A 27,397-nucleotide genomic window follows, 5' to 3' on the forward strand; every position below is an offset into this window, starting at 1 on the left:
GTTGCAAGAGTATGCATGTTTCCAACATCTAAATCTGTTGGGGACTACTTGAGTTTTAGAAAACTGAGGATGCAAGAAGTGGGAAAAATTAGCAAATATCTTAATTCTTCATCTCACAAGTAGAAAATGTGGTGAACCACATAGAATACTTTGGATTAAATCAGATATTTCTTAACTTTGTTTGAATATCAGTAATATGTGCTAATCTGCAGCATTGGACAGAGAAGATTTACTGTAATCTAAGTAAAGCAAAGGTTGAGGTTGGTAAGGAATTAGAAGAGGACATAAAAGATGCATTCGACAATCATTTAAAGGCATTCTTTCTTAATCTTAATTTTAAATTTTCATGACATAATATCCCCTGACATTTCAGTTTGGTAATAAAGGTCACATGTAGTATTCTGGCCAGTTTGTTTCTTTTAAAAGAAAGATTACTGGGCCCAGAGTGGAGTTGTTCAGGCTGAGAAGACGGATTTTACATTTTAATTTAGATAAATGGGCCCTTCCGGCCCACAGGTCTGTGACATCGAAATATGCCAGTTATTTATGGAGGGTGGGAGAGAACTGGAGCACCGGAAGGTATCCCCCACCAACTCTGGGAGAATGTACAATCTCCTTAAAGACAACTCCAGATTCAACCTGGATTGGACGGTAGTTGCATTCTCATTCAAGTTTTCACCTTAAATACGTGTAAAGAGATTTTAGGGAATCCAAGTTTGAAAGGGGAGTAAGTGGTGCCGACTCTGTGGCCAGATTAGCTATGATATTGAATAGCTGAACAGGCTCAACAAGCCAGGTGGCCTATTCCTGATTCTGTTTCTTGTGTTGTTGATGCCTCCAGCTCAATCTCACCACCATTTCACTTCTCCTTTGGATAATAGGATGTTTTGACTGAACAAGTGTTCAGATTATTTATTACTGGATTCCAATTTCTGTTGAAAACATTTTGAAATTGTAGTTGATTTCAGCCACAAACTCTGCTGCCTAGCTGCTATCTCCATCCCATGAACTTCGTCATCTTTGACCAAAGAAGCACATTTTGAGCTGCCTGTTTCCACTTCCTGACTGGCTCAACAGATTTTGAGCTGAACTCCTCATAGTTGATGGTTTGACCAACCAGCTTCTGTCTTCTACCCTCGTAAAATTGAGCTCATTCAAAACTCTGCTAATCATATGCCAATTCTCACTGTATTTTCTATGTCCAACTGTCAGACCAACTTAAAATTCTCATCCTTTTGGACCCTTCCACTTCTATGTAACCTTGCAACCCTCAGTAAACTTCACACTGCCAATTCTGACTCTTTATGCATTTCGTGTTTTAATATTTCACCATTGAAGCAAGACCTAAAACTTATGAGATTTACTTCTTTTCTCTCTATTTCTTTTCCCCAACTGCTTTCCTCCCAACTTTCTTAGAATGTAGTCCTAGATTAAAATCGGGCTTGATGTCAAACTTTAAATGGGAATTGTTTTCTGTAGGTAAAGCTGAGTTATTGTCACTGATCTGGGTCAACAGTAATTGGTGGAAAAAGATTTTGTTTAAGTAAGGGAGAGTGAATTAGCTCTGTAATGGAGTTACTACTAAGAGTGAGGGAACAAGAGTGGTCCTACGTTTGTAATGGATGATGGGAGTTGCTAACTTTTTGGGGGTGTGCTCACCAGGTTTACGTTTCTGTGATACAACCATATACAGAGCAGAAACAGGCCATGTCGGCCTTTCGAGTCTGCACCGGTTCACTAGAACAACTCCACTAGCTCAAACCTCCCACTCTCCGCCAATAACCCTCCTCCAACCCCCTGACCTCCATGTACACATCCAACCTTCTCTTAAGTGACAGAAGGGACCCTGCTGCAACTATCTCATTCGGAAGATCATTCCTTTCTGCCATCACTCGCTGAGTGAAAAAAGCCACCTCTAATATTTCTTCTAAAGTGTTGCCCCTTACCCTTAACTCATGGCCTCTTGTTCCAACCTCCCCTGCCTGTTAAGGTTCTTTTGTTGTTCAATATACAAAAGTGCTGGAGAAACTCAGGAGATCATGCAACATCTGTAGGAAGCGTAGATATATAACTAGCATTTCGTGCTTGAACGTATGTCAAGGTATGGGCAGGCAAGTGCTTAAATTAAAAGGTGGGAGGAAGGAAAGGGTGGTGGTGGTGGAGGAGAAGTGAAATGCAGTCTTGTGATAGCTTTTGATAAACTCGGGGGGGGGGGGGTGGGGGGGAACTAAAGCATTTTGAGGGAGTTTTATGGCTTAGGCCAGGTGCTTTTTGTGGAGATTTTCTCATGTTTCTGTAAATTTTATGCATAATTTTTCAAGTGGGTGCTGGATTTTGAGAAGCACAAAGCCACAATGAATGGTTTGTTTTAAATCAAAGTGTTCCTGTACACTATACTTTGCTCTTGAGTGGTTTAGATACTAGGGGCTTCCTCGAACAACTCTTTGGGTCACAAACTCCTTTTGATCTTTCGTTTGGAAACTAAATCTTTTGGTTGGAGTTTTATTTTGAATGTGAATGTTTAAACTATAATGAGTCTTCTACTGTAGTTTGTTGCTAGAGTTTGTACATTAATGGTATGACACCATCTTCTGAAAATTGAGAGTACTTGCTACTTGCAATTAAAGAACCCTATAAATCTCCATGTTTACATTATCCATTTGTTACTAACATTTGGCAATGCAGCATCAGCACTTAGAAGAACATGACAACTTGCTTTAGACCATTGCATGTTTGAATGGAAAAACTTGGCAAGTGTAGGCAGGTACAAAACTTAAAAATAAGTTGTGTGTGTTGCATATTTCAAATGCACCAGACTCAAACCTCCATGTTGTTTATTTTTGGCTTTTAACCATTTCAGCTTTATAGATTGCAAATACAGAAGGCATATTTAATCTAGCATCTCCCGAGATACTATTCTAAGTTGTATTTGCTGCAGTTAATTCATAATTATTCACTAATCTGATTTTTGAGCTTGATTCCTGAAATAGTGTTTAGTTTTTATATACAATTACTTAGAGCACCATAGCACTTAAACTTTATCTTTTATCTAGAGACAACTGCTGGTTCTTGAATTACCAGTATATATCTATATACTTTAGCTACGTATATTCTTTGTGTACAAGTCTTTGCACTGACAGCCAGTGAGATTTCAGATGTGACAAAAATCTAATCCAATCTTTGATCTGTTAAACCCAATCCGTTTTGAGGTACAATCCCACAAATAGGTATGCTTGGTACTGATATGGGGTGGGGGGGGTGGGGGTGAGGGTGAATTTGACTTGTTAAAAGCTAAGGATTGCATTTCCTTATTGAGGTCTATTATTTTAAAATTGCTCTACCTTAACTTTACAACATTTTCTATCCACTGCAAGCTTTCAAATTTTGTCTTAACCTCAGTTGTTTGTTTATTCTATTTTCAACTGAAACCAGTGTTGTACAGTCTCAAGACCAAGACTTAAACTGCATGTCCCATCCATCACCACTGCCACCTCTTTCTAATACTTTAATGACATCTGGTTCCATGTTAACCTCATTCTGGTCTCGCCTGCGAGTTTCACCTCAACCTCTTTTTCAAGTGTTTGCCTTGCCATATTCCTAAGTTCCAAAGTCTAAGGCTCAATACTTGACAGAAAAATTGATTTCAATGAACTATACAATTCCCTTCCTCAAAGCTCGTATTTTATTCCTGATGACACTAGTTGCTCCTATCTGCCTCTGGATACCTCTTGCTCTGTATCTATTTCTTTTTTTCCTCTCTCTTAAAGTACTTTTAAATATATCTCCATGCTGTAGTATATGGAAATTAGTATTAATACTCACTGTGGGGCGACACAGTTAGCACAACGCCTTTGCAGCCCCAGCGATTGGGACCGCGGTTTGAATCCCGCACTGTCTGTAAGAAGTATGTACATTTTCTCCATGTCTGCATGGGTTTTCTCCGGGGGCTCCGGTTTCCTCCCACCATTCAAAACAGTGAAGGGTCATGGAATGTAAGTTGGGCACCATAGACTTGTAGGCCGAAATGGCCAGTTACCGTGCTGTCTGTCTAAATTTAAATTTTATAAAAATAATATAAAATTGTTCAAGGTGTAGGATCATGGTGGACCTTGAAGCTGTGTGTATGGCATTTAATAAATATTTCTGCTGAAGCATAGTCATTTTATATTTTGAGTAAAGTGGCAAGAAAGGTTTGCTGTGTATAAAATTTCTGTTTTCTGATTTTAGATCTCTTGCCAACGCACTTTTCCTTCAGCAATGAAGATGGAAGAATGCAGGCGAGTAGTGCACATACGCCAGACTTTCTCGAAACCATCAGTTATTTAGGAGAGTGTTGTGACCTAATTTCTTTATCCTCAACCTTGCACTGATTATAGAAACACTTTAATGGAAAGGATTGAATAAGGGAGTCTATTTTTTTTTAATGGAGGCAAGTGCTTGAACTTTTTTTATTCAGACACCTGCCTACTTTTTTGCTTATGTCTTGACGAAAGGCTCAGGACCAAAACATTAGTATCCTTTACTTCCTATAGATGCTGCATGACCTGCTGAGTTTCTCCAGCACTTTTGTGTATTACAGTACAATCACAGCATCTGCAGGCTTTCCTGTTTAACTCCATTCAGCTGCTACGCTGCGAAGTCTCTTCGAGGGATGCCTACCCTGAAGAAGTTCTCTCTTCGAAGGAAATTCTGCGGAATTGTCACCGCTCCCCCTCTGAGATCCCAGCTGGTCTCAAGCTCTGCAATCATGTGCCTCCTTCAACATCAAGCATGGATCAATTCTGATATGGTGCTGATTGAATTGATAATGATATCTGTTCTATCCAAATCAAAAGGAAGGAAGAACCTGGGAAATACTCAATTTCCCAATAGTTATTTCATGATTTTCTTTCAGAATTTCTGAGTGAAATTGGCCTCTGAAGAGTTCAATAGCAATAGAACCAAACCAAAATAACTGCATGGATAATTGAGTTGAAGGCCATTTTAAATCAGCATTTCCCTGCCACTTACCCACCCATATTGTTCATTTTCCCAGTTTTTTTTTATTAGAAAAAACAAAGGGCAGATCTTAGTGGCTCAGACATTCTCAGCGTTAAAGAGCAAGACCCTAGGTGATGACAGCTTCTGCTGAGGTAGCCAAGTTGTGTGGTGTGTCAGAACAAGCTCCACCCACAAAATTCAGCTGAAAGCCTTTGCAGATGTCATAGATCCATCCCTTGTTTTATCTTTCATCAAAGCTGTTAAACTTTTGAAATAATTTGAAAACATTTCTTTAAAACAACAATTAAATTGGAAACATTTAAAGAAAAATCAACTGAAAGGATTTTAAAATCATTAAAACTATTAAACAGTGCACAGGTAAGTAGATAAGGAGCTTTACAACTTGATGCAAATTCTCAGTGCAAATTCCCCAGTAAAACTGCACTGCCATTGAACTCCAAAACATTCGGTTAGCACAATGCTATTCCAGCGCTAGTGAGCCAGGTTCAAATCCAGCACTGTCTGTAAAGGGTTTGTATGCTTGCCCCCATGTCGGTCTAGGTTTTTCTTGGGTGCTTCAGTTCCCTCCTACCCTTCAAAATGTATGGGGGTTGTAGTTTAAATACAGTATTTGGGAGGGACAGGCTCAAAAAAAAAACTCAAAATGTCAAAACTGTAAAATCCTAGCACAGCGAGTAGCTCAGTGAGATGGGTAAATGTACTTAAATAAAATTGGTCTCTCTCCTTGGCAATCTTAATCCCTAATAAAAAAGATTTGTTATTCCATTACCAATTACAAACGACTGAAAAGATAAAGTTGTTCATCAAGTTAGGGTCCTAAATTGAGGAAGGTTGATTTCGATAACTTCAGCAGGACCTGGGAGAAGTAGATTGGGAACAGTTGGTCGGGGCAGCTACAATGTCTGATAGGTGGGACAGTAAGAGTTCGGAGTCAGCATTTCTCCAAGGGTAAAAGGCAAAGATTCTAACTTTGAGGGTCCCTGGTTAACAAAAGATATTAAAGGTTTGATGAGGGGGAGGGGGGGGAGGAGAAAGGAAGCCTATTTTGGTAGAGGAATATTGTAATAAATTAGGAGGCCAAAAAGAGGCCATGGAATAGCCCTGGCAGGTAGGATTCGGGTGAATCCTAAAACCTTCTATAAGTGTATGAGAAGGATGTTATATATAAAAGCAGAGATTAGGGATAGACCATATTTATAAAAGGAAAAAAAAATTGGAGCTCATTGAGATTCAAGATTTCCTCTCTTGTCATGTAACAATCTTAAAAATGTAATTTTTCTCTGCTGTAAGGCAAACGCCATTAGCAATGCTCAGCACCTCTAACAGTAAGAAGAGAAGCAGAAGAAAGGCCCTTCAGAGATGTTTAGTGTCCTTGGATTCGTCTCTCATAATCCCACAGCCTGTGCAACCACACAGACCTTTGATCAATCTATTGCAACTCAAACTCTAGATTCAAACCTCCAACACGATCAGGAAGTTTTCAGTGCCTTTGGAAGCTCTTCATGCCCTCAATACCCTCTCAAATCCCATGACACAAACATGAGTCAGTCTCCAGCAGCCAGTGGCCTGTGTGGGTCCTTCAACCACAAGTCGCCATCAGCCTGTGTGAGTCCTTTAACCATTGAACTCCTTACTGGTCAGCTGCAGTGGTCACCATCCTGTAGGGTGTAGGTTTCTCCTTAACTGAGGGTGGGGGGGGGGGGGAAAGTACGGGTGTGTGCTTATCCCACCCATGGTCCCCTGTCCAGCATAAGCCATCTTCAGCACAGACCTCATGGTTGCAGAATTTTTTTAAAAAACTGTCGGCTCTTTTAACAAGCCATTTAATGCCTATACGGAGCCTTTGGGATCGAGTGATAGGACCCTGCGGAGCAGCGCTGAATCTCTTCTCCCTGCTGTCCTGGGACAGCAGCAGCTCCAGCAGTGCTGGCATTTTGTCTTGGGTGGGTAAATCCCCCAGAACTGATGGGATCTATTTCGGGATGCTGTGGGTAGCAAGGGAGAAGATATGAGGCACTGACTGAAATGCTTACATTTTTGTTAGCCATGTTTAGATACCAGAAGACTGGATGATTGACTAATGTTGCCCTGTTGTTCAAACAGGCCAGTGGAGCAAACATGGAAACCACAGGCTTGTGAGTTTTGCACCATTGGGAGGGAAGTTGTTGAAGATTATGAGGTTCAGGATTTGTGTTCGCTTGGAAAAGCAGGGACTAATTGGGTGGAGTCAGTATGGTTTTGTGCAGAGTCCATGAGTGCCTTGAAACCTAAAGAAGAAGGAGAAGCATAGGAGACCACCCTACTGGAGGGTGACCACTGCAGCAGACCAATAAGGCGTTCAATGGTCAAAGGAGTTGCACAGACTGCTGGCGACTTGTGGTTGAAGGACCCATACAGGTCACTGAACTAAACCTGACGCACTCCATAATCTAGGCCACCTACTTCCATCTTCATGATGTCACTTATCTCCATTTCTTTACTCTGTCTTCTGCTCAAACGCTTGTCCAAGCCTTTTCAGATAACATTGAAATTCCTGAAAATCACTGAAATAGGGGAGATACTGTGACATAAGGAGACCATTCAGCCTGGCAGTCCTCAGACCAAATCTGCCAATCTCATTTCCCCACTTATGTTGGAGTAGAGTTGGGTTATTTGACCCATCAAGTATTCTCTGTCATTCGTTCATTGGTGATTTATTTTTCTCTCTGGAGCCCATTTCTGCTGCCCTCTGCATATTTGACATGCTTATTAATCAAAAACCTATCAACCTCTGCTTTAAATTATCCAATGCTTGGCCTTCACAGCCGTCTGTGGCAATAAATTCCACCGATTCTGGCCAACAAAGTCCTTCATCTCTACTAAAAGAATATCCTTTTATTCTGAGACCATATCTTCTGGTTTGAGTCTCCCACTTCTGGAAACCAATTCTCTTTGTCCACTCCATCCTGCCCTTTCAAAGTTTTGACTGTTTTGATGAGATAAATGCTAGCAGGTACAGGCCCAGAGCCATCTACATACATAAACTTTCTAATCCCTGGGATCATATTTGTAAGCCACCTATGCAACCCCAGCATATCCTTCCTTGTATATGGGACTCAAACTGCTCACAATGCTTTAAACGTGGTATGACCAATACCTGATAAAGCCTCGACATTAGATCTTTGTATTCTCGTCCTTCTAAATGTCTGCTAATGTTGTATTTGCCTTCCTTACCACTGACTCAACCACAAATTAATCTTTAATGCATCTTGCAATGGGACTCCCAAGTTACTTTGGCCCACCACTTTCTGAATTCTCTCCCCATCTACCAAAGTGCATGATCATACACTTCCCCTCATTGTAATTCACTTGCCACATTTTTCCCATTCTTCCAAACTATCCAAGTCCCTCTGCAGACTCGCTGTTTCCTCAACACTACCTGCCGTATCATCTAGAAACTTTACCACAAAGACATCAGTTCTAGTCATCCAGATCATTAAGGAATTAACTTGTGGGCCCAATACATACCCTGTGGAACATCAGTAGCAAACCAGAAAAGGTCCCCTTTATTCCTGCTCTTTGCCTTTTGCCAGTTAGCCAATCCTCTGTTCATTCTAGAACCTTTCGCATAATACCATGGGCTCCTATCATGTGTGGTTCCTTATGAAAGGCCCTCTGAAAGTCCAAGTAAAGAGCATCGACTTGTTCTCCTTTGTCTATTTTTCTTGTTACTTCCTCAAAGAAGACCAGAAGTTTTGCCAGAGAAGATATTTTCCGAAGAAAACCATGCTGACTTTTTCTATTTTATCATATGCTTTCAAATACCCTGAATGAACACTTTTTTAAAAAGAAACAATCACTAAAGCCTACCTATAATTTCCTCTTTTGCCTCTCTCCCTTCTTAAAGAATGGAGTGATATTTGCAATTTTCCATTCCCAACTCCAGCTATTCTTGGTAGATCATTGCTAATCTGTTCACACTATCTTCAGCCATCTCTTTCAGAACTTTGGAATGTAATCCATCCAGTCCATCTTCAGACCTTTCAAACTCCCAAGCACCTACACAATAATAACAATTACACTTACTTCTGCCCCCTTGGATCTCAAACTTCTGGCATGTCACAGGTGTCTTCACAGTGAAGACTGATGCAAAATACTTATTTAGTTCATCTGCCATTTCTTTGTTCCCATTTCTACTTCTCTCGTGTCATTTTCTACCATTCTGGTGTCTGCTCTTTCCTTTTGCTAATTTTTTAGTTAACAATAGAAAATATATTGTTTTTTTTTAATTTTGTGTGTGTATGTATATATGTATATAAATATTATACATACAGTATATTGTGTGTATAATTTAAAAAAAAGACACTTTCTATTGTTGACTAGTTAACGTACATATTTAATTTTTTTTTCTTTATTGCTTTCTGGTTTCTAATGAATGGAGTATTTTAAACTGGTACCTTTATTGTAATGCACTGCACGCTCTCATTTTGCATCGTGATAATGGCTTCATAATCTTTTCAATGGCATTGATTGGGGGCTAAGCACACAGCACACTATCAAGAACCCCTGGAACAACACCTCTGGTCGCTTTCAAATAATGCCTGAGATGTTCTTCATATCCATCTACAAGAGTAGTTGGGGCCTTAATTTAATGTCTCATCGAAAATACATCATCATGTTCTTCACTGGCATGCTAATCAGGAATTTTTAATGTAAGATTTGAACCACAGTCTTTAATTTAAGAGTTGTATCTTACCACACCCCAAATGTGAAAGGCCATGAAAATTCAATTTTCAATAATTGTATGAATAGGTTGAATAACTTTGCAGTTTTAATTTTTGGGATGAAAGTTACAAATTATCATTTTAAAAGGCCTGGTAATTAAATACATTTTATTTAGTTAATGTTTAGTAAAGACTGCATTTTATGACAGAATTCACAGTCCGTTGGTAAATTTACACAGGAATAGTTTTTCTAATGAGATGTGTATTACATAATGAAAAATGTTTATTTGTCTGATTTTTGCTCCACAATTAATATGAAAATATTCTTTCATGTAAAGTAATTGATTCTCTTGAAAATACCATCTGTTAAAAATGTATAATTCATGTCTGTCTGCATAAGACCAACTTGTGTTACTTTACCATTTAGTGATTGTTTCTCCTGTGTATATAATCGTCCCATTGAAGGCCAGAGCTGCCCGTTGTAGGGCTTATAACTTTTGCCTCACCATTGCAAAGCACAGCAAAATTATAGTATTTTCTTTATCGAGCCAGAGATGAGATTGAAGTTTTGCTTTCTTTTTAAACTTTATAATTTAACTTGTTGCAGAATGGTGCAGTCAAATATGGCATAAGAGGCAGCGCATTTGTCACAGTGAATTTAAATGTTTTTCTAAGTCATGGGGTGGACACATTCTGTTATGTTAGGGTTGCAGTTGGAATGCTGTTTTTTTTTGTATATAGAAAGCTGGTATTGAAACAGTGTGATGTCAGATTTCATTATTTAGTTAGTTGGAAAGGTAGCTATTCATGGGATGTATTATTAAAAGTTTGAACTTCACTGACTCAAGAAAACTACCTTCGATCAAGAAAATGGCTTGATTAAGAAGAGGATTGTTTAAAAAAATTTCTTTGAATTATATTTAACTGTATTTGAAACAAGAAACATTGTTTCACTTATGAGCCATTAAACTTCCTTCAGTCCTGTTAACACATTTACCTTTAATCCTCCCAACATTGGCCTCTATGATATTGGATGACTTAGACATCACAGCCCCACGCTCTTCCTCATCTCTTTTGTTCCAGTTTTCTCTTGCCCCATGCTAGCATTAAATCACTTCAGAACATTTTTATGTTAACAACACAACAAAGCCTTTCAGTCCATCATTCCTGCATCAGCTCCTCACAGGAACTATTAGTACATCTTCCTGCTTTTTTGCAAATTTCAATGTGTTTTTCCTACAGGTATGTATCCAAAATGTTATTGTTGAACCAGTTTCCACCATCCTTTAAGGGAGTGGATTCTAAGTCTGAATAAATCATTGCTTTTTTTTTAACCTGCTATTGTCTCTTAATTACCCCCTAATTCTCTGGCAATCTTAAAATCTATGTCTGATTAACCTCTGCTACTGGGAAAAAGGGACACCTAATTTATTATTAAAGAATATTCATAATTTTTAACCACTTTGTTATCTCTTCATAGCACTAAAACATGGTGCTCTCAATTGAATAATCTACTCCAACTGAAGCCTGGCCAGAATTTTGTGAAGTTACTTTAACTTTTTTATATACTCTTTTCATCTATTATTAAAGTTAAAGATGCTGTCAAAGTATTTAATGACTATCTCTACATGCCCTTTCATCTTAAAATTTACACACCAGCATTTTGATGTCAGAAAGATGTATACCTGCTGCTTGATCTTGTAAATTATCCATATATTAAATCCCTAGAAAGAAGGGACATGGGGTCAGAAAGGTCCCCAAACATCAGCCGGGTGGTGTACTACAAGTTACAGTTGGAAATAGAAAAAGTATGTCAGAAGGAAAATGTCAAAATAATTATGGGGGATTTTAACATGAAAGGAGATTGGGAAAGTCAGGAAGGTTCTGGATCTCAGGAGAGAGAGTTTGTAGAATGCCTGCAGGATGGCTTTTTGAAGCAGCTTGTTCATAAACCCACCAGGGGATCAGTGGTATTGGATTGGGTGCTGTGTAATGAACCTGAGATAATTAGGGAACTAAAGGTGATGGGAGCCCTAAGGGAGTAGTGATCATAATATGATTGAGTTCAGTTTCAAATTTGAAAATGAGAAAATGATATCAGGAGTGTCAATATTTCAGTGGAAAAAGGAAATTTACAGTGGTATAAGAGAGGAACTGGCCCAAATTGACTGGAAAAGTAAGCTAGATAGAGGGACGGCAGAGCAGAATTGGATGATATTGCTACAAGAAATAAGAAAAGTGCAGAATAGATATATTCCAAGAAAAAGGAAAATTATGAATGGAAATATGGCACAAATGTGGCTAACAAGAGAAGGTTATGGCTAAAATGAAGTCAACAGGGAGGGCATAGAAGGAATCAAAAGTTAGTGGGAAAACAGAGGACTGGGAAATTTTTTTAAAACTTACAGAAAGAATTGAAGAAAGCCATTAGGAAAGAAAAGATGAATTATAAAAGGAAGTTGGCAAATAACATACAAGAGGATACAGTGTAACTCCAATTATCTGAAATAGGAATTCTCCAAAATCCTCTTATTCAAATTTTTTTTAAAATTTGGATAAATGAGGATATCTGAAATTTATCAGAAATCCTCATTTAACCAAAATTGTTTCAGAGATGAACTAATCTCACAGGTTGAACAAAATTTCACTCGACAATTGTCATCATTTCTGGTAACTTCCTCCCCTCTCTTTCCATTTCTTCTTTACCTTTCCCTATTGACTTTTCTCTCCAACTCTCCCTCTCAAACTGCACGCCACTATTGCCAAGCCGGAGAGTGGCCTCCCAGGCGGGAGCGGAACCTCTGGCTCAGTGGCATTCCCTCCCCTCCCTCCATCCTCAGCCCAACGGAGATCCCTGATGCAAACTCCGAACCCTCCCCTTGACTTACAACTACATCATCATACTGGACTTCTTGGTGTGGGTGTGTGGGTGGGTGGGTGTGGGTGTGTGTGTGGGGGGGCGTGGGGGTGTGGGTGTGTGTGTGTGGTAGGCCTAGCAAGGATGGGTTTGGAGTACCGATTACCAGGGAGACAGGAGCCTGCCAACTTGTCAGTGAGTGTTCCACCAGCCAGGGAAGCCTCTCCAGGGATCAGCGGAAGTGATTGTGATTTTTTTTTTAAAAAAAAAAGATCTGTTCTCTGAAAATTTTGTTTTTCCAGCAGAGGTCCGGTCCCAACCATTTCAGATAATTGGAGATGTACTGTATATGAAGAGTAAAAGAGAGACAAGGGCAGATATAGGACTGATTGAAAATGATTCTGGAGAAATTATAATGGATAACAAAGAGATGGCAGAGGAACTAAATGAGAATGTTGCGCCAGCCTTCTCTGAGGAAGATAATAGCCATATACCCGATAGTCAGAGGTCTCAGGGAACAGTCGATCACTAGAGAAAATGGGCTAAAGATAGACACGTCTCCCAGACGAGATGAGGTGCACCCTATGGGTTCTGAAGGAGGTGGCTTTAGAGATTGTGGAGCCATTGGAAATTATTTTCCAGGAATCAATAGACTCTGGCATGGTTCTGGAGGACTGGAAGGTTGAAAATAAGAAAGGAGGGAGGCAGAAAAAAAAATTACAGGCTTATTAGTCTGATGTCAGAAGTTGGAAAGTTATTGGAGTTGATCCTCAAGGATGAGGTTATGAAATACTTCGAGGTGCATGACATGATAGGTCCAAGCCAGCATGGTGGAGAGGTGGAGCAGACTTGATGGGCTCAATGGCCTTCTGCTGTTCCTTTATCTTGTGATCTTTTAGTAGATAGTGATTTTTAAAAAATATATATTTTAATGGTTTGGATCTTGTAATTGAACCAGAGTTGTCACTGCTTTGCTGTTCACAAAGGAGTGACAATTCTTCACATTTACAATTGTGCTAATACTTTGCATAGACTTGTCTGTGCATATTTTTAAGTTCTACGCATCTGATGCTGTGCAGCACCTACACAGTGTTGAACTTGTTCAACCCTTCAGGTAGCAGTTTCCTTACAGAGAGAGACAGTCTGCGAAGCTTGAAGTAAGACCAGGAAATAAATATTCAAATAATTGTAATGGATGCAGAAATTTAACAGGGAGATGTAAAAGAAACTTTTTTTAAAAAAGTTTATTTTTAAATTGTAAAATATCTGCATTCTTTTCTTTGAGATGAGGGTTACAGGTTCATAAAATAATTTTTTTAGTGCTGAACTGATTATTTTATTGCAATTATCACTTTGGTCACTGTTTTAAAAACTATTGTAGGATCACTTTGCAGTTGATAGACCCTTTCACACTTACAAGTGATCCCAGGAATCAAATGCCAATCAGCCTTTTAAGTGTCTAGTGTGAAAGCAAAATCAGCTCAATGCCAGTGTCAGATGACATGTCACGCCGGGGATTGACAGCCTCGACCCGTAGTACAATCCATGGCGTCTGCAGATGCAGGCATTGCAATCAGGCAAGTGTGAAAGGGGTAATTGCATTGTGGGATTGAAATTACCCAAGTTTTTGCATGAGTGCAGAAAGAAAAGATTAAAATGAAGGTATAAGCTTTGCCTTAGGAAAGTCGCAGTAGGGGAGAGAGAGAGTGAAGAAATAAATAGCAATAGCAGACAGTTTCTAAACAGTATGGGAAAATTGGTAGTGCTATAGCGCACAATTTATAAAGACTGGGGGGGTGGGGAAACAATGACAGACCTGACTTCCCAGAATACTGTGTGGCAGAGAAACTCCTCTATGAATGCTCCAGGCATGCAGCCAGGCATACAGCCCTTTCTCTGCCGCTTTGAATTCTGGGATGACAGGTCCACCATCACTTTTTCCCAAGGTATTTATAAATTGTATGTGATAGCGCTACCAACTTTCCCATGCTGTATACATTGTGTGCTATAGCACTACCAAGTTCCCCACCCTGTTTAAAAATTGTCCGTTTATTGTTATTTATTGCTTGCACTTTCCCATGGTCCCTTATAAAGGCTTATTTTGGTCGGCACAACAACAGGGGCTGAAGGGCTCATACTGTGCTATACATAAAGCTTAATTATGTTATAATTAGGCACGATTAATTTTGTTCAAATATAAGATCATAATACATTGATCAGGATTTAGGACAGGTCCACCATTGCTTGATGTGTCATGACGTTACCAGTAGAAAGTAAAACAGTTCTAACCTTGGGGATGGATCCTTGCAAGTGTGAAAGCATTCAATGTTCCAGTTACGAATGGTCAAGTGTGAAAAGCCAAACCCCTATTCCTATCCCAGGACACTGAATGGCTAATTTACTGGGATGCAAGTGTGAAAGAGGCTTATATTGAGTGCTGAATAAAGATTGGAATATATTTGAGTACAGTTCAGAAGCTCAACTCTATGCTGGATAATGCAGCTATTTACAAGTGGTAAATTCTGGCCACATTGTCCATGACGTCCAAAATGTACTGCCTTTTCCCAAGGCTTCTTAGAAACCACCTCCCAAGCCAATAACTCTACTGTCTAAGAATAATTCACTCACAATTCCCCTCCACGAAACCCACTATTCAAACTTAAAAGCAGTAGATTCTAGAAATCAGAAATATGAAACAAAAAATGCTGAAAATGTTCAAGAAGTTACATCTGTGGGGAGAGAAACGAAGTTCATATTTTAGGACAGTGGTTCTTTCTAACCCATGGGTGCTCTGAGGTTAGTAAGGGATTACTTAAGGTGGTATGTGAGTGGGGGTGGGGGGGGGGGGGAGAGATTGAGAGCAACTGTTTTAGCTGATCGCCTTTCAACAGTTAAAAATATCTCTCATTCCATAAATCTGAAACCTGAAATTCCATACCCAACTGGTCTGTTTTTCAAAATCCACCAAACTAAAAAAGAAAGCATTTTCCCAGTTGTGTTGGGAGGGAGGGAGGGAGGGGGGGAGGGAGGGAGGGAGGGAGGGAGGGACCCCTCTCCAATTATTAGAAATAAAAGGTACATCAATAATGGCAATTTCATAATTTTCTCATGAAGTTACTTCTTCATGGAAATCTGGAAGTTTCTGCCTGTCTTATAGAGTAACGGTGGCAAAATACTGCAGTTTCACAGACATTACTATTGCACGTTCCAGGCCAGTATTTCTGAACCCATTTCACTGCCTGAGATGTCAGCCATCACACAACATTTAGCCTGTACTTTTACATTACAGAAATGTTTTTGGTATCCATTCATACCATTAAGGAATGCAAACTGATTTTCTACCTCTTTAGTGTTAATGTTAATAATTTAGAAAGGGAACCCCATGTTCTGCTTGGAACGGGTGTTGTAGTATTTCACTGTTTTCATTGGTCTGACACTGGGATTTTGCCAATCAAATCAGTTTGAAAGTTTTGTAAATTCAGTCCCTGAGGATAACTGGAATGCCAGCACACTCAATCCAATATTTGTCAGTATGATACGAAATTGTATTTATAAAAGGTCTCTCAATGAGGTTAGGAACAGTGGTAGAATTTTAAATGGGTTAGGGTTGGAAATTGTCTTTCCATTGATGTCTGATCCACCTCCAATATGCAGGAATTTACAACATAGTACCAGCCTAGCACCAGCAGCTGGACTTCAAAAATGAAGCCTGCATCAAGTATTTTCTGTAGCAGATTTCGGTGTCCACACCAGTCATGGTTCTTGCGAAGGTCTCAACAGGTGGAGTATGTTATTTGATCTGAAAATGCTGTAAATAAATTGAAGCTAAGAAATGAGCAACTTAGTCCAAAAAAATTATATATCAACTAGATTTATATGGGTATGAATTGTTTCTGTTTTAATTGGGTGTACTGGATCTAAACCCCACAGTGATTCCAGTTGATGCAATCAAAGAAGATCTCATTGTTGGAACTTTCATACAAATGAGCTCTGAATTCTGAATCAGAGTTGCCGGTATATTTATTTTGCAATAGGATGGCGCCACCTGAAAAATGGATGAAAGGAATGAGAGTGGGTTTGAATGTAACCTGCAGATAACTCCTGAAAACACTCTGCCTGGGCTCCTTCTTGATATATGGTGAAAATTTTGATGAGCATTAAGTATGATGGAACTTCTAGAATAAATTGTGGAACAATATATACAATATAACAAAATCAACATCTGGATTATAGAATAATCAGAATTTGCATGTACATTTAATTTATTGAAATAGTTGATCTAACGAGGCATGTATTCACTGAATGCACTAATATTATTTAGTAAGTGGTACATTGTAAGGAAATGTTATTTACTTTTAAAATGCAGGTTGCCAACCGAATCTTCTCTGGAATTCAGCCAACTGGAATCCCTCACCTAGGAAACTATTTTGGAGCAATTGAGACCTGGGTGAGGCTGCAGGATGAATACAGCTCCGTTCTGTACAGTATTGTGGATCTGCACTCCATCACTGTTCCTCAGGATGCTGGCAAGCTCAGGCAAAACATTCTTGACATGACAGCCAGTCTCTTGGCGTGTGGTATTAACCCTGAGCAATCCGTCTTATTTCAACAGTCCAAGGTCAGTTCTTATTGAGTTTCTAGACCATTTCATTTCTCACTCCCATTTAATTTTGGCAGAGCTATGAAGATTTTGCATTCCTTATTTATAAACAAGGCATTTTAATACTTAGCTGGACTAGAAGATCCAAGAAGACTCAGTGACACTAAAGAAGGTTTTTACACCTCAACATGCAGGTTGGCCTGCTGCAGTGCATCTTGAACTGTTAAAAAAAAATAACTTGATGCCATGAATTGAATGTTTTCTTGACGATTGCTGTGAAGTTTTGACTTTTCTTTTCCCTTTCTACTTCAAAAATTATTTTTTAAATATTGCTCCTCAATGCCTCCTGATCTTTTTCCCTCTGGCTTGATTGCTGTGTCACTGGGTCTCTACCTTTTACCTTGGGATCCTTACGAAGCAGTGAAGTTCTATTTTGAAACATTATAGACCAATATTATTGTCCTAAATATACGTCAGCGTGGTTTATAGTTACCAGCTTCTAATTGTTCCCACTATCTCGTAAAGTCCAACATAATTAGTGTTTCACTTGAATAAGGAGCCACAATTTCTTTCATAAGTGTTGGATTCAGGGATGTTTAGGATGTTTCATAACTTTGATCTTGCTTCCTGCTAATAACTAAAATAATCCTAATTTGTTTTTAACTTGTGATAAGTTCCTTAGTATGAGAGTGAGGAATGCCATTTTACCTTGTACCACCAGCAGGACTCAGTGATTTGGATCTGGAGGTTGAGCTATTTAAAAGAAATTGAGTTTTTTTTTAAAAAGATGCCTCCATGGCAGAGTGCACAAAGGAAGCTGGGTCCTGAATAAAAACAATCATTCAACAGGTGAGGCAGCACATGTGGAAAGAAAAACAGTTCATGCTTCAAGCCACAGACTGACAATTTGAAGCTTTTTTCTTTCCACAAATGCCACTTGACCTGCTGAATGTTTATATTTCAGATTTACAGCACCTTTTATTTCCAACTTCAATTTCTGTTTTATTTAAGAGCTAAATAACAAAACAAGCCCAACAACAGTAATTATTAATCAATGAATAACGATATAACAATTACAGCAGGGAAACAGGCCAATTTGGCCCTTCTAGTCTGCACTGATCCAAGTACCCTCCTCTAATCCCACTTAACAGTTCTCTGCCCATATCCCTCCATCCCCCTCCCATCCATATACTTATCCAACTCTTTCTTAAATGACGAAATTGACCCTGCCTCCACCACCTTTCCCGGAAGCTCATTCCACACAGTAAACACTCTCTGAGTACAGAAGTTCCCCCTCATGTTACTCCTAAACCTTTGCCCGTCATCTCACAACCCATGACCTCTTGTATCCATCTCTCCTACTCTCAATGGGAAAAGCCTTTTCACATCAACTCTATCTATCCCTCTCATTATCTTAAACACCTCTATCAAATCCCCTCTCAGCCTTCTACGTTCCAAGGACTAAAGATCTAATTTGCTCAATCTCTCCTTGTATTCCAGATGCTGAAACCCAGACAACATTTTTGTAAATCTTTTCTGCACTCTCTCTATCTTGTTAATATCCTTCCTATACATCGGTGACCAGAACTGCACACAGTACTCATGGCCTCACCCATGCCTTGTACAGTTTCATCATTACTTCCCAACTCCTATATTCTATGCACTGATTTATATAGGCAAGCATACTAAAGGCCTTCTTCACCACCTGCGCTTCAGGGAACAATGCACCATTATTCCTAGATCTTTCTGCTCCACTGCGTTCTTCAACGCCCTCCCATTTACCACATATGTCTTGCTTTGATTATTCTTTCCAAAATGAAGGACCTCACACTTAACAGCATTAAACTCCATCTGCCATCTTTCTGCCCACACCTCTAAGCAGTTTAAATCCCTCTGCAATCTTTGAAAACCCTCTTCATCATCCATAATTCCCCCTATTTTAGTATCATCTGCATATTTACTAATCCAATTTACCGCCCCATCCTCCAGACCATTAATATATATGACAAACAGCAACAGTCCCAATACGGAACCCTGAGGTACACCACTGGTCACCGGCCTCCATCCTGACAAACAATTATCTACTACTACTACTCTCTGCCACCTTCCTTCCAGCCACTGTTGAATCCATTTGACTATCTCCAAATTAATACCCAAGGACTTAGCCTTCCTAACTAACCTCCCATAAGGAACCTTATCGAAGGCCTTGCTGAAGTCCATATAGACAACATCCACTGCTCTACCCTCATCAACATTCCTAGTCACCTCTTCAAAAAATTCAACAAGATTGGTCAAACACGACCTTCCACGCACAAATCCACGTTGACTGTCCCTGATCAGACCCTGTCCCTCCATCTATTTATATATACTATCTCTAAGAACGCTTTCCATCAATTTACCTACCACAGACATCAAACTTACAGGCCGATGATTGCTAGGCTTGCTCCTCGAACCCTTTTTAAATAAAGGAACCACATGCGCCACACGCCAATCCTCTGGCACTATACCCGTCTCTAATGACATTTGAAAAATCACTGCCAGAGCCTCTGCTATTTCCTCACTAACTTCTCTCAAGGTCCTGGGGAAAATCCTGTCAGGACCTGGAGACTTATCCACCTTTATACGTTTCAAAAGCTCCAGTACAACCTCTTTCTTAATCACTATAGTCTCCATATTTACCCCCTTTGCTTCCTTTACCCTGCACAGTTCAATAACTTTCTCCTCAGAAAATACTGAGGAAAAGAAATTGTTCCAGACCTCTCCCATCTCTTTTGGCTCCACACACATTTGTTCTTTCTGATTCTCTATTGGACCAATTTTGTCTCTCCCTTTCCTTTTGTTATTTACATATTTGTAGAAACCCTTTGGATTTATTTTCACCCTGCTTGCTATAGCCACCTTCTTTTAGCTTTTCTTTTAGCTTCTTTTACCTTCTTTTAGCTTTTCTAATTTCTTTCTTAAGATTCTTTCTACATTCAATATAGTACCCGAACATCTCCTTTTTTCCCTGTTTCTCATATTTATTGTAGTACTCCCTCTTTTTCGAACCAAGTTTCCAATATCCCTTGAGAACCATGGCTCTCTCCAACTTGACCTTACCTTTCAACCTCACAGGTATATAAAGATTTTGTACTTTTAAAATCTCTCCTTTAAAAGACCCTCCATTTCCCTATTATATCCTTCCCAGGAAGCAAATTGTCCCAATCCACCCCGTGTAAATCCTTTCGCATCTCCTCAAACCTAGCTTTCCCCCACTCAACAACCTCAACTCTGGGCCCAGACCTATCCTTTTCCATAGTTACCTTGAAGCGAATGACACGATGATCACTGGACCCGAAGTGCTCCCTCACACATACCTCTGTCACCTGACCCATCTCATTCCGCAACAGTAAATCCAACAGAGCTCCCTCTCTAGTTGGTACCTCCATGTATTGATGTAAAAAACTATCCTGCACACATTTTACCATCTCCAGCCCTTTCACAGAATGGGTTTCCCAATCAATATTCGGAAAATTAAAACCCCCACAATCACTACCCTATGCTTATTACAAATGTCTGCTATCTCCCTACTAATTTCCTCCTCTAGTTCCTGTTCCCCATTAGGTGGTCTATAATACACCCCTATAAGTGTAACTACCCCTTTCCCATTCCTCAATTCCACCCAAATAGCCTCCCTGGACAAGCCTTCTATTCTATCGCACCTAAGCACTGCTGTAATATTTCTCTAACAAGTAGAGCAACCCCACCCCCTCTTCCCCACCCCCCCCCCCCCCCTAGTTCTCTCACACCTAAAGCAACTAAATCCAGGAATATTTAGCTGCCAGACACATCCCTCCTGTAGCCATGTTTCACTAATCGCTACCTTGTCATACTTCCAAGTGTCAGTCCACACCTTCAGCTCATCCACCTTCCTTTCAATGCTCCTACCATTAAACTAGATGGATTTTAGAGATTTCCCACTTTTTACTTCCTGTATGCCCCTATCTTTATCTGCTTTGAACATTTATTTGGAATAATTAGGATTACTTGAAATTTTCACCTTTTCAACATTGATTAACAAAGACAATGGTCTGATTCTATCAAAATGTAGACTGTGAAATAGAAAAGGTATCACAGTGTAAGCATTAAAAAGCACTGTGAAATCTATCTTGTTAATTGCAGACAAGAGGAGATAACTTTAAAGTCTTGGATAACCTATTCACAAAGAGCATTTTTCAAACAAAGGATACAGAAGTGTGAGACTCTCTAAAGTACTGTAGTAGTAAATGCTGGATTAATTAACCAAATAAAATAAGCATTAAATAAAGATTTAAATCTAACGTACTAAGTTGGAAACTTGAAAAATTTGTATTGTTTTAAAATTAACATTTTCTGCATTCTGTGTCAGTTGACATGAAGGAAACTATATGTAAAAACCAGTTTTGCTTGGAGGCATGTGTGTACCAAGCAGTAAATAGGACTGAGTGATGTGCTAAGACCTTAGGCGCTTTTATAGAGTAAAAAATTGCCCACACATCGCTGAACCTACCTCCATAAATCCTCCACGCGCAGCTCTAAGATGCCAAATCCGATCCTTTCTCAGTCTAGTCACATAGGTGGAGTAGAGCACTTCGCCTCACTCCATAAAAATACCGCCACTGCTAGCGGTGGGCTAATGATGTCTCAGTAATGCCATCAGCCAGTGATCCAGGATCCAGGGTGGGCTTGCTGGAGGTGGGCGTGCTGGAGGTGGGCGTGCTGGAGGTGGGCGTGCTGGAGGTGGGCGTGCTGGAGGTGGGCGTGCTGGAGGTGGGCGTGCTGGAGGTGGGCGTGCTGGAGGTGGGCGTGCTGGAGGTGGGCGTGCTGGAGGTGGGCGTGCTGGAGGTGGGCGTGCTGGAGGTGGGCGTGCTGGAGGTGGGCGTGCTGGAGGTGGGCGTGCTGGAGGTGGGCGTGCTGGAGGTGGGCGTGCTGGAGGTGGGCGTGCTGGAGGTGGGCGTGCTGGAGGTGGGCGTGCTGGAGGTGGGCGTGCTGGAGGTGGGCGTGCTGGAGGTGGGCGTGCTGGAGGTGGGCGTGCTGGAGGTGGGCGTGCTGGAGGTGGGCGTGCTGGAGGTGGGCGTGCTGGAGGTGGGCGTGCTGGAGGTGGGCGTGCTGGAGGTGGGCGTGCTGGAGGTGGGCGTGCTGGAGGTGGGCGTGCTGGAGGTGGGCGTGCTGGAGGTGGGCGTGCTGGAGGTGGGCGTGCTGGAGGTGGGCGTGCTGGAGGTGGGCGTGCTGGAGGTGGGCGTGCTGGAGGTGGGCGTGCTGGAGGTGGGCGTGCTGGAGGTGGGCGTGCTGGAGGTGGGCGTGCTGGAGGTGGGCGTGCTGGAGGTGGGCGTGCTGGAGGTGGGCGTGCTGGAGGTGGGCGTGCTGGAGGTGGGCGTGCTGGAGGTGGGCGTGCTGGAGGTGGGCGTGCTGGAGGTGGGCGTGCTGGAGGTGGGCGTGCTGGAGGTGGGCGTGCTGGAGGTGGGCGTGCTGGAGGTGGGCGTGCTGGAGGTGGGCGTGCTGGAGGTGGGCGTGCTGGAGGTGGGCGTGCTGGAGGTGGGCGTGCTGGAGGTGGGCGTGCTGGAGGTGGGCGTGCTGGAGGTGGGCGTGCTGGAGGTGGGCGTGCTGGAGGTGGGCGTGCTGGAGGTGGGCGTGCTGGAGGTGGGCGTGCTGGAGGTGGGCGTGCTGGAGGTGGGCGTGCTGGAGGTGGGCGTGCTGGAGGTGGGCGTGCTGGAGGTGGGCGTGCTGGAGGTGGGCGTGCTGGAGGTGGGCGTGCTGGAGGTGGGCGTGCTGGAGGTGGGCGTGCTGGAGGTGGGCGTGCTGGAGGTGGGCGTGCTGGAGGTGGGCGTGCTGGAGGTGGGCGTGCTGGAGGTGGGCGTGCTGGAGGTGGGCGTGCTGGAGGTGGGCGTGCTGGAGGTGGGCGTGCTGGAGGTGGGCGTGCTGGAGGTGGGCGTGCTGGAGGTGGGCGTGCTGGAGGTGGGCGTGCTGGAGGTGGGCGTGCTGGAGGTGGGCGTGCTGGAGGTGGGCGTGCTGGAGGTGGGCGTGCTGGAGGTGGGCGTGCTGGAGGTGGGCGTGCTGGAGGTGGGCGTGCTGGAGGTGGGCGTGCTGGAGGTGGGCGTGCTGGAGGTGGGCGTGCTGGAGGTGGGCGTGCTGGAGGTGGGCAGCGGGCAGAAGGATCAGTGACTGCCTTCATTACCCATAATCCCCCACATAGCTGGAACTACTCTGAGGTTCCAGCTGCATGGGGGATTATGGGTTACGAAGACAGCCATTGCTTGCTGTGCATGTATACAGTCATTGTTGACGAGCATCTCTACAGCACCAATCGCCCAGCTTCCATCGGCTCTGGAGGATACAACAAGGCACTGCTCTTCATAAAAGTGACACTGCAGCAGCCATTTAGGCCTCCTCTATAAAAAGGAAAGTGTACATTTTTCTATACTAATGGAGCTGTGCCCCTTCATAAAAACAGGCCCTGCAAAACAACACTTTTTGGGCATATTTTACAATAAAATTAGTTTGCCAAAATGTTTTAATGAGAATTCAAGTGATTTAACCAAATGCTGCAGCCTTTGGAGGATTACTGCATCACTAAGCATGAGATTTAGGATTTAGGATTTCTTCATTAAATTATTCATGCATGAAAATTTGGAACGTGCTATCAGTTCCACATTGCAAAAGACTGATAGCAGTTCGTTCTTCATCATAACTACTGCAAAATAACGGCAATATAAATTTGTAAAATCAGGAAAGAGAACAAACACATTGCACATTGAATTGGTCAACCAAAGCATAGCAACTGGAAAGGAGATGCTTTATATTGTCATTGGTCAAACTGCATGGCAACTTTTTTTGCCTGTTTTCTTTTCTAAATCCACTAATTAATTTGGAAGAATAAAATATAAAAGGATGGAATTTGTGGTGAGGTATTTGGTATAGTAAAAGGATGTTGTAAGTGCCATGCCACTTGGGAGATTTCTTCTTGTCATACAAGTGTTCAGCTTCCCAATCTTCCTCAACTGCTGACATCTTTATTTGTATTATTTCTTTTCAAGATCTCAGAACACGCTGCATTAGCTTGGATTTTGGGTTGCCTAACGAGCATGCCACGGTTACGTCATTTACCCCAGTGGAAGGTAACCTTTTTATTTAACACTTTATACTAATATCTAGTATCACTTACGACCTGTCCATGGTGATTTATGTGAGATCATGTAAAATATAGATAGCAGTTGTAACAATTTCTCTTGCATTGAAATAATTTGGAGGGTTTTATTTTTCAAATAACTTCAATGTTTGAACATGGACAGTGACAATCAGGAGTCCGGAAACATTTCAGTGTTAATGAAGAGGAACAACTTTTAACATATTAGAAACCCTTTGTGAATCCTGTTTCTTTGCCATAGAATATAGAAAAAAAAAATTGCAGTGATCAGGCTCATTTCTCTTGGATTGTAGTTCCACAACGAATAAACTTGTGGCCTTGTGCACTGTCTATTTAACCCATAATGTCATAGCCTAATTGTTTTCTTGTACATTCTGCGATGAGCAAATAAATTGATAAGCAAACATATTGATTAGATCATTTTTCCAGAGCTACATTAATGATAACCCAATATGCTGGCGGTATGTTCAGTTATGTGTAACAGTGTCCCTTGGAATAATGAGGAAGGCGGTGGTGTGAGGATGGGGAAGTAATTTGGTCACTTCTCCAACCCATTTCCTTCAACTATTGACAGTGGCAGCAAATTTTGCATGTGGGACTCTGCTCCAATTAAGACTGATGATGTGAAACATTGCTTTCCTTTTCAATCATTTTCCTTGAGCACATTGGAAAATGATTGAAGTTACTGCTTTATTTTAACAAGAAAGCAAAGATTACCATGACTGCATCCCCATTTCAAGACAGATATTTGAACCAAATCTGCTTAATGAATCTAGCCATTTGTGTAATAACTGGAAATTGTATAAAAAGGCTCCAAATGCGAATGAAGAACAGTACTCTTATTATATTTTTACAGATGAAAACCTCTGGCCAGAGGGAAGAAGGCACTTTGGGTCTATTTACCTATCCAGTTCTGCAATCTGCAGATATTCTGTTATACAAGTAAGAGATACAATTCTGTGCATTTGCAAGCCAATCACTTGATTTTCGCATGGCTATCACTTGAATGTTAGTTGCTCATTTTTATTTTGAAATCTGTGAAGCAAGTCGATAGCCTTCATTGGTCCAATCAGCCTTTCCGTATCTTACTTTAACTGCAGATCATGGGTGCATTGCGTCTTTCAATCAGTTCCATATTTGATTCCTTTCCAAATGCCTCTTCATCAGCTTTTGAGAGCCATTTAGCTGTCCATTAGGGTTATTGCAGTTTTGTGGTTAAATCACTGAACTAGTCTACTGATCAAAGTCTTCATCTTTACCCAATCTGGCCTCAATTTGTCTCTATTTTCTTTTGAAGTCGGTAACAGAACACTCAATGCAAGGGCACTGAGGCATGTGCATGAAATGCTGCCATTGCCAGTCATGTCTAAATCCAGTAAGTGAGTACGTGACTTTAAGGGGTACCTCTTTAAAGTTCATCAACATCTCGACATTAACCATTACCCTCCGATTGTGATAACTGCTTAAATGGCCTTGTGTATGGGAATGTCTGAGCCAGCAACCTAAAAATGAACCAGTTTATCATTTCAGTGGTACCTGGCAGAAAGTCAGCACCTCACCTTTTTGAGGGAGGTCAAGAATTAATGCTTTCTGGATTTGTATTCGGTAACCTATTAAAGATTCTGTACTCAGGATGTACCCCTCCCACCACAAGGCAATCCCCATCCCATCATAATCAACAGCCGTTGATTTTGCAGGTCGTTTTCTGGCTTCCCTTGCTCATCCCACAACTGCTCTGACAGGCCAGGTTTGTAAATAGAAATAATCACAAAATTTAATCAGTGAAAAACTAAGATAAAAATGCCCATCAGCTTCAGTATGATTATTACAAAGTCAATGAGACCTGTCAGTTATTCATATTCCCATACAACATAGAGAGGTCATCAGTCCCATACTTAATTTCCCATAACCTGTTCTCTCACTTGTGTATTTAACTGGACAGTGATTCAACATCGAATCCACGCTGCTGAAGATTCACCTGCGTTGGGTAGGTCACATCTCCAGAATGGAGGTCCATCGCCTTCCCAAGATCGTGTTATATGGCGAGCTCTCCACTGGCCACCGTGACAGAGGTGCACCAAAGAAGAGGTACAAGGACTGCCTAAAGAAATCTCTTGGTGCCTGCCCCATTGACCACCGCCAGTGGGCTGATCTCGCCTCAAACCGTGCATCTTGGCGCCTCACAGTTCGGCGGGCAGCAACCTCCTTTGAAGAAGACCACAGAGCCCACCTCACTGACAAAAGAGGAAAAACCCAACACCCAACCCACCAATTTTCCGCTGCAGCCGTGTCTGCCTGTCCCGCGTCAGACATGTCAGCCACAAACGAGCCTGCAGCTGACGTGGACATTACCCCTCCATAAATCTTCGTCCGCGAAGCCAAGCCAAAGAAAGAAGATTCAACTTGTTTTACTTTGAAAGAATTGACCATCATACTTTAGAATTTAAATAAAAACAGTGTTGGAAACACTTGTTGGCAGCATCTGTGGCAGACAAATCTGACTTAGCACTTCAGGTCCAAGACTTAAACATCACCTTTCTCGCTTCTTGCAGATCCTGGCTGACCTTACAGCTTTTTCTATCATTATTTCATGCAAGTGGCAATGCAGGTAGACAGGTGTTCGGCATGGTTGCCGTCATCAAGCAGGCAAAGGAGTGGGAATGACATGTTGCAACTATATAAGCATTGGTGTGATCAGACTTGGGGTATTAAGTACATTTTTGGTCAAAACAGCTACAAGAAAATGTCATTAATGTGGAAAGGGTGCAAAAAAGATTCACAAGAATGTTAATGAATTATTATGATTGAATGTGTGACAAAATTGTGTAATTATTAATCTTTAGGAAAATTATTGAAAGTCTAAATGTCTGTTAATCCATTGTTCAGTGGAAGCTGTAAACCGCCATAAAACTGGTGTGATTGTCCATTAAAACTAAAGACAATGATGTTTACTCAGAGAAACATGTTTACACAAGAAAGTCATCTGTTGGTTAGCTGAGCAGACCACTGGAAGCATTTTCTTGTAAAAGTTTGGAAGAGTTGAACTTCAGACAAAATCAGCAGTGCATGTCATG

At 41.3% G+C, this 27,397-nt stretch overlaps 1 protein-coding gene across 4 annotated transcripts in view; it reads left to right on the forward strand.

Moving 5' to 3' along the window:
* wars2 (tryptophanyl tRNA synthetase 2, mitochondrial) overlaps positions 1 to 27,397 on the forward strand; it is a 48,713-nt gene that overhangs the window by 16,380 nt on the left and 4,936 nt on the right. For 2 of the 4 annotated variants that reach the window (XM_069888400.1, XM_069888401.1), the window contains exons 2-5: positions 4,228 to 4,277; positions 16,928 to 17,179; positions 24,214 to 24,294; positions 25,180 to 25,265. In XM_069888400.1, the coding sequence (XP_069744501.1) occupies positions 4,272 to 4,277; positions 16,928 to 17,179; positions 24,214 to 24,294; positions 25,180 to 25,265 (425 nt within the window). In that variant the 5' untranslated portion in view covers positions 4,228 to 4,271. The remainder of the gene's footprint in view (positions 1 to 4,227; positions 4,278 to 16,927; positions 17,180 to 24,213; positions 24,295 to 25,179; positions 25,266 to 27,397) is intronic. The other 2 variants (XM_069888398.1, XM_069888399.1) reach the window with 1 other exon arrangement.

This window comes from Narcine bancroftii, chromosome 7 (genome assembly GCF_036971445.1).
Source record: "Narcine bancroftii isolate sNarBan1 chromosome 7, sNarBan1.hap1, whole genome shotgun sequence".
In the NCBI taxonomy this organism is placed as follows: Eukaryota; Metazoa; Chordata; class Chondrichthyes; order Torpediniformes; family Narcinidae; genus Narcine; species Narcine bancroftii.